The 13,761-nt window shown below is 39.4% G+C and overlaps 1 protein-coding gene across 1 annotated transcript in view; it reads right to left on the minus strand.

Annotated features, from left to right (window-relative positions):
- Positions 1–13,761, minus strand: part of SPON1 (spondin 1) — a 270,328-nt gene that overhangs the window by 191,690 nt on the left and 64,877 nt on the right. Inside the window, exon 3 of the mRNA XM_037050019.1 lies at positions 6,286–6,419. Within this exon, the coding sequence (XP_036905914.1) occupies positions 6,286–6,419 (134 nt within the window). The remainder of the gene's footprint in view (positions 1–6,285; positions 6,420–13,761) is intronic.

Consider the following 13,761-nt stretch of genomic DNA (forward strand, 5'->3'; position numbering starts at 1 on the left):
GCAACCACAAACGCTCCTTTTTGCAAGTGAGGGCTGCAGCCAAGTTGGCATCTCCCCTTTCATCTGTCCTGAACTGCGCTGCCAGGTTTCAGTGTCCTTACTAACTTTTTTAAATGAAACCTCCTCCAGCATGTCAGTCTACTGTTTAATAACCACTAATGGCTCCCTCGGTCCTCCAGAATCAAGTTCAAGCTCTTCATCTTGACACTGGAGGACCTCCATGATTGACCAATGGACTTTGGCCCCACAGACCTTTTAATCTCACTAAGTCTGTCTTTTAGTGCCTCCCAAGGCTGCCGTCTTTATTCTTACCTCAAAGCTCTCACTTCAGTTTTCACCCTGTCCACCCCCTTCACCTGGAATAACCTCTTCCCTTCTGTCCATTTATCCAAATCCTATTTCAGCTTCTAAGATATAAACTAACCTTTCCAAGAAGCTCTGGTGCTCCCATTATTCCGTTCCACACTCATCTCCTTCCTGACTAACCATGCTTAATGTGTCCCCTGTTCATGTCTGTCTTGGGCTTGCTGACTTTTGCATACATATGTTTTTAAAAGATTTTATTTATTTATTTTTAGAGAGACAGGAAAGAAGGGAGAAAGAGAGAGAGAGAAAAACATCAACGTGCAAGACAAATATAGATGGGTTGCCTCTCGCATGCCACCAACTAGGACCTGGCCCACAACCCAGGCACGTGCCCTGACTGGGAATCGAACTGACAACCCCTTCAGTTTGCCAGCTAGCCCTCAGTCTACTGAGCCACACCAGCCAGGACTGCATACATATTTTTATTTAGCACAATAGACCGAAAGCCTTGAAAGTCAGTATCAGTGCTGCTGTACTCTGGGCACATGGCAGGTGCACAAGGGATACTGGTTGCTTGGTTGCTTTCCCAGCCGCCTTCCACATGAAAAGAGATGGAAACTTTTTCAGGTATATAAAGGGTCTTTCTCAACTTGATTACAGATATCAATTTGAAACCTGTACTTCCTGTCATACTTAAAAGTGAAATATAATGGTAGTCCTATTAAAATCAGATAATAAGCAGGACTACCACTATTTAATATTCTACTAGAGGTGACAGATAATCAACTAATGTGTGAAAAAAATAAAAGGCATATGTTTATTTATTATATCCCCAAAGAATGGAAGAACAACTCATTAGAAATATCAAGAGGGTTTGGCAATGTCCAGATTGAAATTCGAGGTGCATGAGTCAATAGGTTTTCTAAATGCAAGCAATCAAGGATTAGAAAGTAAAATAGAGGGAAAAAGCCCATTCAAAACAGCAATAAAACTGTAAAATACCTATGGGGGGAAAAACCTCATAAAATGTGCAATTTAAATGAAGAAATATTACATTACTTTGCTGAAGGACATAAAATACCAAATAAATAGGGGATATTCCATGTTTCTGACTTGCAAAACATATTGTAGGATGCGGACTCTTCTCACATTAAACTATTAATGCAATGCAATACCATTTAAAATCTCAATGTAAGTTTTTATTAGACACAACAAACTTACTCTGCAGTTTGTCTGGAATTATGAATCTACTTGAATGGCCATGAACATTTTGAAATATAAGATTAATGAGTGATGACTTGCTATCAAAACATAAAATAAAATTATGCTACTAAATGGTGTGGGTCTCACACAGGAATAAAAAAATTAACAGAATGGAACAGACCTGTATCAAAATTTTATATTAGACAACGTAGCATGCCAAGCAATCAGGGAAAAGACAAACTATTCAATAAATGAATATGAGACAAGTAACGAGTCATTCTGAGAAAAAAGAGGTAGACTTTGATTTCCCATCTGTGCTGATGTCTTTGGCTTGCTTCTCCAGAGACCTTTGCCATCCTTTGATGACACCCTGGTCTTTGCCTGAGAGGGAATCTATATGGACAATATTAATCTCCCTGGGTCTCGTCTTCTTGGGAGTTGGGGCCAGGCCGAAGGGGCCAACTGGCAGGAAGTCAGAGGACAGGAGTGGGGTAGGAGCCTCTGTAACCTCAGGCTACTTGTTTCCCTCAACCAAAAGTCTCAGCTCCTGAGATGGGATGGTCTTCTCTGCTCCATCCTCTCTTTCTCCATCTTTTGCTCCTCAGCTCTGGGTGGTTAAAGCTCCTCTTCCCGTTGTTGTGGTCACACCATTGTAGACAGACCCTTTGTTAAACCAGCCCTTTGGCAACCTCATTTTGAGCTTGCCCTCTTGTTTCTATTGGACTTATTTGAAGCATATCATTCACAAAATTAAGACCTAAATTTATTTTTAAATTTATAAAAATATTAAAACTATGGGAATATATTTATAATCTTGGATGTAGGAAGATACTTTTTAAAATAGACACAAATCAAAATTCAAAAATGAAGGTGTGGATACACGTGACTGAAATCATAATTTCAATTTTCTGGAAGATTAGATACCTATAAGCAAAGTTAAGAGAAAGGTGGAAAGAAATATTTAAAATGTATAACAAAGTATTGTTTCCTGGAACATACAAAGATCAATTTTAAGTGCTATGTATAAAATATTCTTTGCACATAAAAATATTTTATATAATTATATATTTAACTACTTTAAAATCAATTTTAAAAAGTGGTATTATTAGGAAAACAGATAAGAACATAAATAGGCATAGGAAATAGAAATGCAATATATGTGTAAAGATTCTTACTATTACTAGTAATGAGGAAATCAAATGGGAATTGATATGAGATGCTGTTTTTAACTATCAGGTGGGCAGAACTTGAAAGATCAATAGTATCAAGGAGTTGTTGGGTAAGTAAGGAAACAGGCTCTCTTATTCACAGTCAGGGAACATGTTTAAGGTGGCATAGTTTGGGGGGCAAAATCTGGTGATGTCTATTAAAATTATAAATGTGTATCCATTAGATCCCATTTCTTGCCATTTACCGGGGATAAAAACTTGCATATTTGCCCAAAGAGGCATGCACAAGGGATGCTCATCATCATGTTACTTGTAACAGTAAAAAACTGGACAACAACCTAAATGCCCTCCACCAGCCATGGAGTAATGAGCACATTCCCATCATAGACTGGGTGCAACCATTTTTCAAAAGTGGTTGGTCTCTGCATCCTGACCCGGGAATCTCTGACATGTTTTAGTGAAGACCCATTCAAGTTCAGTACACCCATTCAAGTTCAACACACCCGTTCAAGTTCAGTGTGTCATGCAGACCATGACATCCTTTGTGTAAATTTAAATCCCCATAAAAATGAAACTGTGTTCTTTTATGTTTATTTATACGCATATAAACATACAGATAAATCTAAAGAATAAACACCCAATTGATATCTTTGCTTCTGTTGGGTAGGAAACTCTGAGACTCACTGGGGGCAATGTCAGGGATTTTTTTTTTCACTTTTTTTCTTTTAAGATTTTATTTATTTATCTTTAGAGGAGAAAGGAGTAGAGAAGGAGAGAAATATCAATGTATGGTTGCCTCTCATGAGTCCCCCACTGGGAACTGGCCCGCAACCCAGGCATGTGCCCTGACTGGGAATCGAACCGTGATCATGTGGTTTGCAGTCCCACGCTCAATCCACTGAGCTACACCAACCACTCAGGGCCCTTTTTTCACTTTTCTGCATTCTGTATTTCACTATTTCCTATAGTGTCTGAAATTTTACAATGTGAATGTATTTACATCTTACCTATAAAATTGTTATTTTTTTCAGGAATAGTTGAAGCTTGTATTTCATTCCTTCAAAAGAAACCAGAAAAAGGGAGAGCATGGGGTGTTACAGCTACAGGGATGTGTGACTTCAAGAAACTTGTCTAATTTTCGGAGACCCGACTCTTCCTCTGTAAAACGGGGTAACTATTGTGAAGATTAATTTAGATAAAGCCTGAGAGAAGTGCAGCTGAGTTCCTGGTACACAGAAAGAATTTGTTGACCTTTTCTTCTCCTCCTCCATTTGGCCCATGAGAACCTCAAAGGCCAAAAACATGCCTCAGTTGCCTGTATATCCTGGATGCCTGTGTAGATAGAGGCTCTGTTACATTTGGTGAAAGAAGAAGTGAATGCACAGGCCACGTTGGTTAACTGTGAATAAATAAACATATGTTCACATGTGTTCATTGTTAATGCATAAACAAGAGATGCTGTTCTCACTTCCTCCAGGGAGATCAAAAGCTTCTGGTCTGCGAGAACAAGAAGCCAAAGAAAATCAGAGAACTAGGCCAGAGAGATAAAAATTTTGGAAGTGGGAAGACTCATCACATAGGTCTGATGTTTTCCAACTTTCTCTTTAGGCTCCAGGCTCTGTGGAGAGACAGGGCCACCATGGGTACGAGAGAGCCAAACCAAGATGCCATGCTCAGGCTGAGAGATTGGATATACTCTTGGACAATGGCCAGGCCACGGATGACAACAGATATCTGACCCCAACCTTCGCAGCAACTGGCCTGGGATGCCAAAGCACAACCTCCACAGCTATCAGCCCTGAACATCTAGGACCCGGTCAATGCCAGCCAGCTTCTCTGATCTCTGCCCCCACTGCCTCCTCTATTTTTAATTCAGGACCAACCAAAGACATGCAGACACACTCTCCAAACCAGCGGCACAAGGTGCTTCACTTCTACTCAGCCACCTTCGGCTTCCCCATGCACACCACCCCCGGAACAGCACGCGCCTGCAGTCTTCTCCCCTTTTCACTGTAAAGCTTCCCGGCTCCTCTGCCTGCCTTCGAGTCCCTGCCAAATGCTGGCGATGGCAGCTGATTCCCTTGATACACACCAGGCTCTGAATAAATAGTCTCTGCTTGTTCTCCTTTCAGTGTTTTTGTTTATTCCCAGAAGGTCTTCTCCCACATTTCAACTAGATACTAGATGCATGTTATATATTGGGCTCATGTATAAAATATTTCATCTAAAATATTCTACTGCTAAAAATTTTAAAACAAATCTCCAATGTAAATTAATGCCAAGAGCTAAAGTTCTCAAGGAATCTGAACTAAAAAAGAAACGAATGATGCCCAGACAGATAGCAGCAAACGACAGGGCTGAGTCTGGACAGGGGACAGAGGTTTCCAAAGATGTCCGTGAGCTTTTTTCCGTAAGTCAGGCACAACTGAGTCCAGGAGCTACAGGGAGTGGAGTGCAAGGGTAAAATGCTTCCTTATCAGCCTCTCCTCGGGGCTGGGCTGGAGTTAACTACAGTTATAAGCCTGTTGAAAGGTCCACCTGCCAGAGGTACAGACAAGTGAACCAAATACATGAATAAGGCCTTGGGTGATTAAAAGAAGAGGAAGGCGGTTGGGAAGGTCCCGGTCCCTACCTCCATGAGAAAATGACTTCTCGGACCCTGGAATTGGAGCCCTGTTCACCTAACCACGACGACTACTTGCCTGTTTGAAATCCTAAAATTCTCACCATTACCCTACACAGTCTATAATCTATTTCAAATGCATTCCTATGTTTCCCAAACTGGTGAATGTCAATAGATGTCTCAGTAGAAAAGGAATGTTGCAGTCTAATAAGTTTGGGAAATGGTGGGTAAAACCAAGCCAAACATTTCACATCAGTAGGAGTTTGCAAAACTGTCAGTATGCTAACATAGGTTGTGAATCTGCAAGAAGAGGGCAGAGTGCACAGCATTTGCCAAACTTGTTTAACCACAGAGCTGATTTCCTGCCCACCTATTTATACCTATCTCCCCGAACATCACTCTATGGCATACAATTTTGGAGATGCAGTTTTGAGATAATGCTACTTTTCAGAGGAAAACTACTAGCTGTTTAATGCTTCTTACCATCTACTGTAACTCACCAAAAGGAAAATCAGGAGCCCCCTAGGAAAGGCACAAGGGGGCAATTTCGATGGGAGGAGGAAAAAAATAGGACCATAAAGGAGAGCCAGAGACTAATGGAGGTTACAACTGGGTCTCAGGTCAACCTGGTGCAGATTAAGGATATTAGGTATCCCATTCCAGATGGAGAAAGTCAAAGATTACCCTCACCTGGTTTGTAATTTCTCTTAACTACCCACAGTATCATTATCTCCAGGAAGATAGAAAGTGGCCAGGAGAACTACTGTATCAGATGAAAATCCAGATTCAGGCAAATGATTCTTACATAACCCTTTACCAACAATGGCCCAAGTCCCATTTTTGAGTTGAGATAACTGAGGGTGGAGAAATTATGCATTTGCCTGATGCCCCAGCAAAGCCACCTCCTTTCTGCAACACCATGAAGTCTCTGATGGACCCCAAGGAAGGGAAATGGAGTGTTGAAAGCATCCCACGCTCACTTACTTTAGAATGACACAGCCGGATCCTGCTGGCGGCGCTATCCAGAACACTTGGATGCGCGTCCTCCTCCGAGGGGTGCTTTCCGTGACCGCGACAGGGCAGTTACTCATAAACTGGGTTTCTTCTTCGTCTATGATCTACGGAAAACCAGCGACACATAAACGCATTAAAATGTACTCCACTTTGGGAAGGCTTTTAAGATTCCGAGTTGACACTTTCTTCATTTTATTTTTAAACCTGTCATTTTGTGTTAGCAACTCTAGGTCCCCAGACACCAGAATAGTGCGTGGGATAGCGTCCCGGCTAATGCTTGTTGAATTAACATGCCGGCGAGGCTCTGGCATCTGCCCTGGGCTCTCTGGGACCAGGATCTTGGGTCAGCACGTTGAGGAACAGACCGCTAGGTGATGGTCTTGCTCATTTCACTAACATGAGGTATGTCCCACCTCAGGGAAGGGAGAGGAGAATGGGGAACAGAAAACCCAAAGCAAACACTCTCTATATACCATAGTTAGAATTTAAACTCAGCTACAGTTTCATAGCTCGAAGACAAAATGTTAGAAGAAAACGCACCTTCGGAGAAGTATCTCAAAGTACGCGAAGTTCCCCAGTTTCAGAGCACAGCTTACTTGTGCAATCTCTACTTTCTTAATGTGTGCATTCCAGTAGCGTTCTCCCATGTTAACCATCAAGGTTTCTAACAGTCCTGCCAAAAAGCTGGTAGGCATCCATCCCCATGCCCCAAGGCTGCTTTCAGCATCGCTGCTGCTTGCATCTGGGTCTGCTGCCAGCACTTGCCTATCCGTCTCTTAAAACCAAGGACTATGGATCTTCGGGGGAATCATCTAAATCCAATCGGTCTTAAGTGCCAAGTCCAGTCGATTGGTAGCAGCTATGTCAGGAGTACTGTTAACACATTAACGGATAACATTTATTGAGTGTTTAGTACATGCCAAGCACTCAACTGTTTATCTGAATTCCTCATTTAATCTTCAAATATAACCTGATGAGTGAGATCACTATATCCATATTGTGTTTCTTTTCTTTTTTATTGTTGTGCAATTACAGTTGTCCCCATTTCCCCCCACCCTATCACTTTCCCCTACCCTGCCTACCCCCACCCCCCACAGTCAGTTCTCCCCCTCCCCACCATTGTCTTTGTCCATGGGTCCTTTACACCTGTTCTTTGACGACCCTTCTCCTTCTTTGCTTCAGAGGGGAGGGGGGAGGGGACCCCCCATCCCCCCTCCCCTCTGGTTACTGTCAATTTGATCTTTATTTTCATGTCTCTGGTTATATTTTGCTCACTTGTTTGTTTAGTTATTTTCTTTTAAAAAGTTCCTCTTCTTTTTTAGCACAGCGGTTTAAAAAAATTAAAGTCACCCAAATTCATTAGTTCATCATATGTTTTCATCACTGGACAAAACAAAGGTGATCATCTATTACAGTTTGTTTTTCTCTGTTTTCTTTATCCTACTCCCATTTCCCTCCTCTGTACAACACTTACTCCTAAATATTTAATGTATGTTCTTCGGCGTGTGTGTGTATTACTTAGTTGAAGTTATATAGAATTGTTTTGTATTTTAATGTTTCTTTCACCTAACCTTATGCTTTGGGCTATGTCCGTGTTACTGTGTGTGAATGCAATTCATTGGTTATGTTGCCTCGTATGCATTGCATGCATTGCATGCATAGACCACATGCTATCTACCCACTGTCCCAGCGAGGAGCACTTAGCTGACTTCCAGCTCTTTGCCTCCAGAAGCATGGCTGTGTAGTGAAGATTCTCATGCTGCTCTACTTGTGAACACGCACAAGAGCTTCTCAGCAACATAAACCACGTAATGGGATTTCTGGGTTGTTAGCTTAATTTTAATTAATTTCACTAATTACTGCCAGATTGTTCAGCAGAGTGGTGATGCCTGCTTTTATTCCATTAGCTTTGCCTGCGTGTTCCCATTTCCCCATGTCCTCACCAGTACTGTGATTGTTGGACTTTCTAATAGTTTCCCATTTGATACATGTACATTAGTATCTTGTTTTAACACTGGGAAATTTGAGCATCTCTTCACAAATTTATCAGGTTTGTCCTTCTGTGAACTGACTACTTAGAGTCTTTGTCAATGGATTTTCCTGCCTTCTTCTTGCTGATTTGTGGGACTTTCTAGATATGAGTCCTTCATCATTTACGAGTATCTTTCTGTTCCTCAGAGGTTCATCTTATCTTTAGAATTCTTTGTTTAATGGAACTCAATTAATTTTCTTGTAGCCAAATTCATCAATTTCTCTCCCATGGCTAGGACCTTTTTAGTTTTGTCTAAAAACTGAGACCTCAAGTATTCTCCAGTATTTTTTCCATTAGCTTTATATTTTTACTTTTCACATTTAAGTCTTCAATCCTTTTGGAATTTATTTTTTTAATGTGATGGAGTAGGGGTCCAACTCTATTTTCTCCATACTGTAAGCTACTTTAAAAAATTACTAAACTCTTTGAAAGAGCAGTTTTAAGCTTATAGCAAATCTGAGCAGACATTAGAGTTCCCACGTACTTCCTGCCCCACACAATGCACAACTTCCTACGTGACTGATCTCTAGCACCAGCGTGGTGCACTCGTTACAATAGGTGAACCTACATTGACACGTCATTGCCACTCACAGTCCATACGTAGGCTTTGCTCTAGGTGCTGTGCATTCTAATGGTTTTGACAAATGTACAATGGCATGTATCTATCATTATGACATTGTACATTGAAATATTGTACCGAACTTCACTGCCTTAAAACTCCTCTGGGCTCTACCAATTCTCCTCTATCTATCTCCCACCCCCCCAAACTTGGCAATCATTAATCTTTTAATAGAAATCACTTATTAGTTTCAGGAGGGGTTTTTTGCCATTTTCCCCAGATTTTCCTATATATTTCATATTGTTTGTGAACAATGACAGTTTTATTCCTTCCTTCCCAACCTATGTACCTTTTACTTTCTTTTGTCTCATTGGGTTAGGCAGCATTTCCAGTATGATGTTGATCTCAACAGGAAAGCTTCAAGTTCCTTACTAGCAAGTCTGAAACAGCTATACATTTTTTTTTTGTAAATGTTCTTTATCAAGCTGAGGGCATTCATCTCTATTCCTGAGAATTTTTAACTTGAATGTATATTGGACTTTGTTAAATGCTCCTTCTGCATCCATTGATAAGACAATGTGATTTTTCTTCTTTAGACTGTTGCTGCGATAGATTACATTTATTGGCTTGAAACATTAAATGTTGAAACAGCTTTGCATATTGGGATAAATTGCCCTTGGTTGGGTGTACAATTCTTCTTATATGTTGTTGAATTAAATTAGCTAATTTTTTCTGAGAATTTTTGCATTTATGTTCATGAAAGATATGGGTCCGTGGTTTTCTTGCAAAGCATTTGTTTGGTTTTAGTATTAAGATGAAGCTGGCTTCATAAAATGAGTTAGAAAGTAGATGATTGGTATAATTTCTTTCTTAAACATTTGATAAAATTCACTAGTGAACCCTGGTGCTTTCTGTTTTGTAGGGTTATTAATTACTGATTCATTTTCTTTATTAAATATAGGCTTATTTAGACTCTTTATTTCTTCTTGTGGGAGTTTTAGCAGGTTGTGTTTTTCAAGGAATTTAACAATTTTACGTAGGTTATCAAATATGTGGGCATAAAGTTGTTCGTAATACTCCTCTATTATTTTTTAATGTCCAGAAACTTTGGGTGATGTCTTTTCTTTCATTTCTGATATTAGTAATGTGTTTCTTCTATGATTTTTCTTAGTCTGAGTAGAGGCTTATGGGTTTTACTTATCTTTTTTAAGAGCCAGCTTTTGGTTTTGTTGATTTTCTCTAGTTGATATCTTGTTTTCAATTTCATTGATTTCTGCTCTAATTTTTATTTCTTTTCTTCTGTTTACTTTGAATGTAATTTGATTTTCTCTAGTTTCCTAAAGTGGAAGGAAACTTACATTATTAATTTTAGATATTTCTTCTATTCTGATGTGTGCATTCAATGATATAAATTTTCCTCTAAAAACTGGTTTTGTGGCATCCCACAAATTTTGATAAGCTGTATTTTCATTTTCATTTAGCTCAATATATTTTAAAATTTAGCTTGAAGTTTCTTCATTGACACATGTGGTAGAAGTATGTTGCTTAATCTCCAAGTATGTATTTGAAGATTTTCTAGCAATCTTTCTGTTATTGATTTCTAGTTTAATTTCATGGTGGTCTGAGAGCAGTTAGTATATGCATTCTATCCTTTTCAACTTAAGATTTGTTTCATGAACAAGAATGCAATCTATGTTGGTGAATGTTCAATGTGAGCTTAAGAAGGATGCATATAATCTACTGTTGTTGGATGGAGTAGTCTATAGATGTCAACTTCATCCAGTTAATTGATGGCATGGTTGAGTTCAAGTACATCCTTACTGATATTCTCCCAGCTGCATCTGTCCATTTATAACAGGAGGTGTTGAAGTCTCCAACTATAAAAGTGGATTCATCTATTTTTCCTTGCATTTCTATTAGTTTTTACCTCTTGTATTTTGACACCCAGTTGTTCAGCACATACACATTAAGAATTGCTATGTCTTCTTCAACTATTGAGCCCTTTATCATTATGTAATGCTCCTCTTTATCCCTGCTAAAGTTCCTAGCTCTAAAGTCTGCTATGTCTGAAATTAATACAGCTATTCCTGTTTTCTTTTGATTCATGTTAGCATTGTATATCTTTCTCCATCATTCTACTTTTAATCTATATATGGCTTTATATTCAATGTGAGTTTCTTATAAACAACACATAGTTGGCTCTTGTTTTTTTTATTCACTCTGAAAACCTGACTTTTAATTGGTGTATTTAGAGTATTGACATTTAAAGTGATTCTTGATTATAGTTGGATTAATACTTGCCATATTTGCTCTTGTTCTTTGCCCATGTTCTTTGTTCCTATTTTTGTCTTTCAACATTTTCTGCCTTCTGTGTTTTTAATATTATATATATTTTATTGATTATGCTGTTACAGTTGTCCCAATTCTTCCCCTTGGCCCCCTTCTATCCAGTACTCCCATTCCCTCCAGCAATCTGCCCCTTAGTTCATGTCTATGGGTCATGTATGTAAGTTTCTTGGCTACTCCATTACCTATACTGTTCTGAACATCCCCTGTCTATTCTGTACTTACCAATTTGTGCTTCTTAATCTCTGCACCTTTCCCCTCATTTCCCCTTTCCCCCTCCCAACTGATAACCCTCCAAATGATCTCCATATCTGTGATCTCATTCCTGTTCTGCTTGTTTGCTTAGTTTGTTATTTAGATTCAATTATTGATAGTTGTACATTTATTGCTATTTTAATCTTATTCATTTTGATCTTCTTTTTCTTAAATAACTCCCTGTAACATTTCATGTAGTAATGGCTTGATGATGATGAACTCCTCTAGTTTTACCTTATCTGGGAAACACGTTATCGACCCTTCCATTCTAGATGACAGCTTTGCTGGATGGAGTAATTTAGGTTGTAGGTCTTTGCTTTTCATCACTTTGAATATTTCTTGCCAGTCTCTTCTAATCTGCAAAATTTCTTTTGAGAAATCAACTGATAGTCTTATGGGAACTCCTCTGTAGGTAACTTTCTCTTTTTTTCTTGCTGCTTTGAAGATTCTCTCTTTCTCTTTAACCTTTTGCATTTTAATTATGACATGTCTGGGTGTGGTTCTCTTTGGGTGTATCTTGTTTGGGACTCTCTATGCTTTCTGGACTTGTATGTCTCTTCACAAAATCAGGAAAGCTTTCTTTCCTTGTTTTTTCAAATAAGTATTCAATTTCTTGTTCTTCCTCTTCTTTTTTTGGCACCCTTATGATTCAGATGTTGGCACATTTAATGATGTCCCATAGGTTCCTAGGCCTTTCCTCATTTTTTAAAGTTCTTATTTCTTCCTGCTGTTCTGATTGAATACTTTTTCCTTCCTTGTGTTCCAAATCGTTGATTTGATTCGTGGTTGATTTGATTCGTGGCTTCAACCTCTCCACTGTTGGTTCCCTGTAGATTTTCTTTATTTCACTTAGTGTAGCCTTCATTTCTTCCTGAGTCTTTTTTATGCTGTTGAAGTGTTCAGTGGTTTCCTGGAGCATCCTGATAACCAGTGTTTTAAACTCTGCATCTGATAGGTTGTTTATCTCCATTTCATTTAGTTCTTTTGTTCTGTTTGCTCATCTGGGCCATATTTCTTTGTCTCCTCATTTTGGCAGCCTCACCATTTTTGTTTCTGTGTATTAGGTAGAGCTGTTTTGACTTCTTGTCTTAGTATCCCTGTTAAGTTATATGGGGTGGAGCCTTAGGTAATTGCCAGGGCAGGCCAACGGGTCACCGCTCTGTTGCTTTGTGTGGGGGAGGGCTTACAGAGGGGACAGTGCTGCTGCCCGATCCCTGGAGTTTTCCCAGGGAGGAAGCTGTCTTCCCACTTGTACTTCACTTTCTTCCCATATGCCACTGGTGCCCTTCCAGATGTCCTAGTGTTGAATCCCTGAGGAGGTGGGTCTGCATGAGTCCTAAGTCCCTTGTGAGCCCTTTGAGAGGATTCAGTTTCTTCCACCACACAACCCCCACTGGTTTTTACAGCCCCATTTATGGGGACTCATCTTTCTGGAGCTGGACTCTGGGCTGGGTGGTCTGGCCTGGGGCTGGGATCCCTTACTCTTTGAGGTATCACTTCTGTTTTTCATCCACCACTCATGGATATGGGATCAGCTGTTCCATCTTCATGCCTCTCTGAGCTACTCCAAGTCTCCACACCTTTCTGGACCTCTCTGTGTCTCTGCCCTTCCTACCCGTCTGGATGAATGTGGCTTCTTTAAATTCCTGGTCGTGGGACTTCCAAACAGCTCAACTATCTCACAGTTCTGGATGCTATTTGTTTCGTAGTGTAGCTGTATATTTTGCTATAGATGTGCGCAGAGGTGAGGCATGTTTACCTACGCCTCCATCTTGACCTCAAGTCTGCCTTCTGTGGTTTTAACTGAGCACTTCATATGATTCTATTTCTCTCCTTTCTTAGCATATCAATAATACTTTTTCTTTTTCTAGTGGTTGTCCTAGAATTTGCCTTACAATATATATTTACAACTAACCCAAGTCTACTTTCAAATGACACTATAGTGCTTCACAGATAGTGCAGATACTTTAAAATATGAAAATATTCTTAATCCTTCCATCCTGTTCATTGTATGATTGCCATTTATTTTACTTATACATAAGCATACATGGGCATATTTATAGCTATAAGTATACAAAACTGAATACATTGTTGTTATTTTGAGAAAACGGTTATCTGTTCAATTAACTAAGAATAAAATAAAAAATTTCACTTTCCCTTCACTTGTTCCTTCTTTGATGCACTCCCTTTTTTGTGAGGATCCGAGTTTCTGACCTGTATTATTTCTCTTCTTGCTAACGAACTTTAAACATCC

The sequence above is a fragment of the Sturnira hondurensis genome, unplaced genomic scaffold, assembly GCF_014824575.4.
Source record: "Sturnira hondurensis isolate 20B ecotype Veracruz unplaced genomic scaffold, ASM1482457v3 Scaffold0006505, whole genome shotgun sequence".
NCBI lineage: Eukaryota > Metazoa > Chordata > Mammalia > Chiroptera > Phyllostomidae > Sturnira > Sturnira hondurensis.